A 4050-nucleotide genomic window follows, 5' to 3' on the forward strand; every position below is an offset into this window, starting at 1 on the left:
GGGATTGGAGCCATCCCTACAACATGCAGGTAGGTAGGCCAATAAGGCCATTTATTTAAAGACCGACATATCTAAACATAGTCAATCTGATGATAGGACACCCAGCCTTTAGCCCAGATCAGCCGTAGCCAACTCTCCTCCTGGAAAGCTGAGCTAGCCTACTTGGTGTGCAGGTTTTGGCTCCAGACCAGTGCTAATTACAACTGATTTAGCTAATCAATTGGGTTCCTCAGTGCCTTGATTAGCTGAATCATTGAATCAGGTGTGTTAAAGTAATGTCGGAACAACAGCCTTCCCACCTAGCATCTACAGACCCACATAATGCATCTCCTATGTCTTTCATAGACGGTCTATGATTCTATAGCAACCACTTGAAAATGTAGGCCTCTCCTGACTTAAGTAGGAGTTCGATATCTGGGGCAGTAGTGTTGTTTTGATTGCTCTGCACAAAGACAGGGCCGACTGGTTAAGTAATGTATTGTGCTTTCTGTTTCTGTTGAAATAAAACATGCCTGATGTGACTACAGACTTCACAGACATGTTGAATCAGAGATAGTAGTATCTAGACTACATTAAATACAGAAAAACAAGGCAATTATTTCCCAACAAGTTCAATAACAAAACATGTTTACATAACACAGGAATGGAAATTCAGATTCCCATTTGACAGGCAGCGGTATATCTGTCCTCATTGATCCAAAACGAACACATCAATTCAATGCTTGTATGTATGCCGTAATAAGGGAATTAGAATCCTCCTAGGGGTTCAGTGTATCTGTCTGTCTATGGGACTAATGTACTAACATACTCAAATCAGTGGAGGCTGTTGGGAGAAGCTATAGGACGGGCTCATTGTGATGGCTAGAATGGAATCAATGGAACGGTATCAAACACATCAAATGGAAACCACGTTTGACTCCATTCCATTAATGCCATTCCACCCATTAGTGTCCTCCTTTATCTCATCCCACCAGCCTCCTCTGACTCACACCTTATCTTATACAACGGCTTGCCTGCAGTACTAGCTCAGCCCATGTTCTATAAGGTTTCAATGTCTTTGTCTGTCACCACCAACGAGCAATCTGACGTTACTGCATGTTTTAGTAGTTACATAGCACAGACCTAGTCATACACTATGTAAATGATCCCAGTAATTGAATGGGCAAATTCCCATTTCAGCAACAGTGCCTTCTTTAGGGTACAGCGCACTGTGTTGCCAAAAGGTTTGTGATTTACCCACTAAATTGTTGGGAGCATTTACATAGTGTGAGACTATTTCTATACAGTTTACTCTGGCTCAGTCAGCACCATCTACTAAAATGTTTGGGTGTGTACCAGCTCATGCTGTTCACTAGGCTAGTGGAACTTCATCCCGGAGTGTGTGTGTTTGTCACAACACACTAACCTCTCTGTCTCTCTCCAGCCAAACAGTGACAGAGACTGAGGTAGTGTAGCACGCCTCTGACTGAGACATTAGCTCACATTGCTACAAGTACAAGCTTACATAGCAAGCTGCTACACACAAAGCTTCACAGACTAAACCCTTCGTCTAACAAAGACTGTTGCAGTATCACTGACATTTAATCACATTAGGTTATGACATGTGAAGAGTGTTCAGGTTTGATCATAGTGCACAATCTTTTCAGAATTCTTAGACTACATAGTGTAATGCAGTGATTCAGCTCCTAAACATATATATTGTTTGTTCGTTCACACACGGACTCATCTAAGGTATGAAATATAACTTTAAGTAGAAAACAGTGGTTTCTAACCAGGAATCAGTTTTAAGACCTGAAAGGAATCAGCAGGACCCACTAGTGGTATAATACAACCAGTCTTAGATTAAAACAGAAAAGGGTGGTAGGCCTAATTCAACAGTCAACCATGACAGTGAAAATGAATCATATAAAATATAATTAATCAATTATGTTACAGGACTTGGAAGTTGCTTTATTAACTTATCAAATTATGAATTTTAAAGAGCATCCAAACGTTAATGATATCCCAAAACAATTCTGAACAAGGAAGGTGTGTTCTCATTGTCCATGACACTTCATAGTCCATGAAAAATACTATAAAACTGCACAGCGCATGTAATCAGAACTAGATTAAGCATACGACACAATTAAACAGACCAATAACAGCAATAAAACAAACATACCAAAACAAGAGAAACCTATATTCAGCAAGGTGAATCATTTTGATTCTGAACATTACATATAGAAATATAATGAAGAGGACTCGATTCACAACAGACAATCTGTTTTACAGAACACATTTCTATCTGAACGTTCTTCATCATTGCAGCCTTCTATAGAGCCCGCTGCCCTAAATACAAAACTCAGGCAATCTCGTCGATAATACTACACATTGCTGCATCCTTGTCCCATACTCTGTCCTTCTTAGCAGCACCACCCATGCTTTTGTCCTGTTGTGGTCCAACAGCCATACAGCTAGCCCCAGCCTCCTCCACTTCCATGGGCTCAGTCTTTAGCCTGACGGCCAACCCCAACGCTCCACCACCCCTCGCCCCATCCCCTACCCCACTCGAGCCCTCAGTCTGCAGCAGGTCATCGGGCAGGGAGGCCAGGCATCCCTGGATCATCTCCATGACCCTCTCCAGATGTTTCTGGAACCTCTCTGCAGTCTCCAGGCGCTGTCTCTTCTGCACTTCCATCATCACCCTCAAGGTCTCTCTGGCCTGGTGCGGACGGTACTCATTGATCAGATGGTGCATGTGGACAAACAATAGCTTCAGGTCCTCCAGCTTCTCCTCTCTCTTTATACTGCCAGGGCTCTTGATCAGGATGTCCAGGAGATCCAGGAAATTCACCAGGATGGACATGTTGAGCTTCTTGAGCTCCCGTTTGTGGTGGAACTGCATGGGGTGGAGCCGCTCGATGCCCTGGCTCTCCAGCGGTCGGATGATCAGGTCGTCACACTGGAACTGGTTGCCAAACATCATGTAGGTGTCTCGGATGGGAGGAGGGGGTTTGGGGGCGAGCCCCTTGCGGATGTTCTCGTCAGTGTACTCCTTGATGTACTGCATGGGAGGGGGAGGTAGGGCACTCACCTGCTGTGGTTCACCCATGGTGGAGGCCTGGATAGAGGAAGATGAGATTACATTTATTATAGCCTCCCACATTACTTCATCATCCCACTTTGCCTTTATAGTTGTCTTGTCATTGAGAACAAATAAGCTGGGGAAAGAACCTGATGGCTATCATCCTGCTGATTTACAACGAGGATGCCTTACCTCTCTATATAGACTGTATTATCAAAGATATTTATGACAATTTATAGGGTTTCCCCTATTAATCTGGTAGTAGCTAGCTTTGAGATACCCACCTTGTAGTCACGCATGCGCGTCTAGCTGGCTAGCTAATTAGCGTAGCTAGAAGTGTGTAACGTTACGTAGGACAGCTTGACTACGTTGTCTAAAGGTAACATGCTGAGCAAGGGGGACTAATGCGCTAGTTACAAGCCTACAAACGGATTGTGAACAATCTAGCTAGCTACAGTATTTTCAGTTGATTCAGTATCTAGCGAGCTAACGTTAGCTAGCTAACATGCGAGCTTGGCAGACTTGGAAGTCATTTCACAACAAGGAATGATACAATGGCAAAAACATACCTTTCTATCGCGTCATCAATTACTGCATCTAATTTAGACTGAATTCGCCACCACAACTAACGTTATTGCTTTTCACAAGAAATGTGTTTGCGCGACTTCGCTTCTCGTTTCCCCTTCATGGCCCTGTCATCCCATCCCATTGGTTGGATTTTTGATTGACATGATTTGTTAGCAGTGCGGATTGGCCAGTTTCTCGTCAGTAATGCACGATTTGATTGGTTTTCACAGACTGGCCGCTTCATTTGATGTATTTTGGCAAGTTTCTTTAAGTGTTTCATCCAACACACCTGTACAATGTAAAGGTTTGTGACAAAGTGGCGTAAGAGAGGTCGAAAGTGCGATGTTCAATCTGACATTAATTAATGTCTCATTGTGATGGTCAACATACAGGTAGGTAACTGCCATAATAAAGGAAAC

At 43.3% G+C, this 4050-nt stretch overlaps 1 protein-coding gene across 1 annotated transcript; it reads right to left on the reverse strand.

Moving 5' to 3' along the window:
- Positions 1 to 1929: 1929 nt before the first annotated feature.
- On the reverse strand, positions 1930 to 3817 carry LOC112221192 (mediator of RNA polymerase II transcription subunit 7). Its single transcript, XM_024383353.2, has 2 exons — positions 3634 to 3817; positions 1930 to 3100 (listed from the first exon to the last, which is right to left on the reverse strand). The coding sequence occupies exon 2, from the start codon at positions 3089 to 3091 to the stop codon at positions 2342 to 2344; it is 750 nt and encodes a 249-aa protein (XP_024239121.1). The 5' UTR covers positions 3092 to 3100; positions 3634 to 3817; the 3' UTR covers positions 1930 to 2341.
- Positions 3818 to 4050: the final 233 nt, after the last annotated feature.

The sequence above is a fragment of the Oncorhynchus tshawytscha genome, linkage group LG21, assembly GCF_018296145.1.
Source record: "Oncorhynchus tshawytscha isolate Ot180627B linkage group LG21, Otsh_v2.0, whole genome shotgun sequence".
Lineage (NCBI taxonomy): Eukaryota > Metazoa > Chordata > Actinopteri > Salmoniformes > Salmonidae > Oncorhynchus > Oncorhynchus tshawytscha.

Bases quoted from the DNA above. Each gene is read 5' to 3' on its own strand.
- LOC112221192 (XM_024383353.2), bottom strand. From the start codon at position 3,091: ATGGGTGAACCACAGCAGGTGAGTGCCCTACCTCCCCCTCCCATGCAG.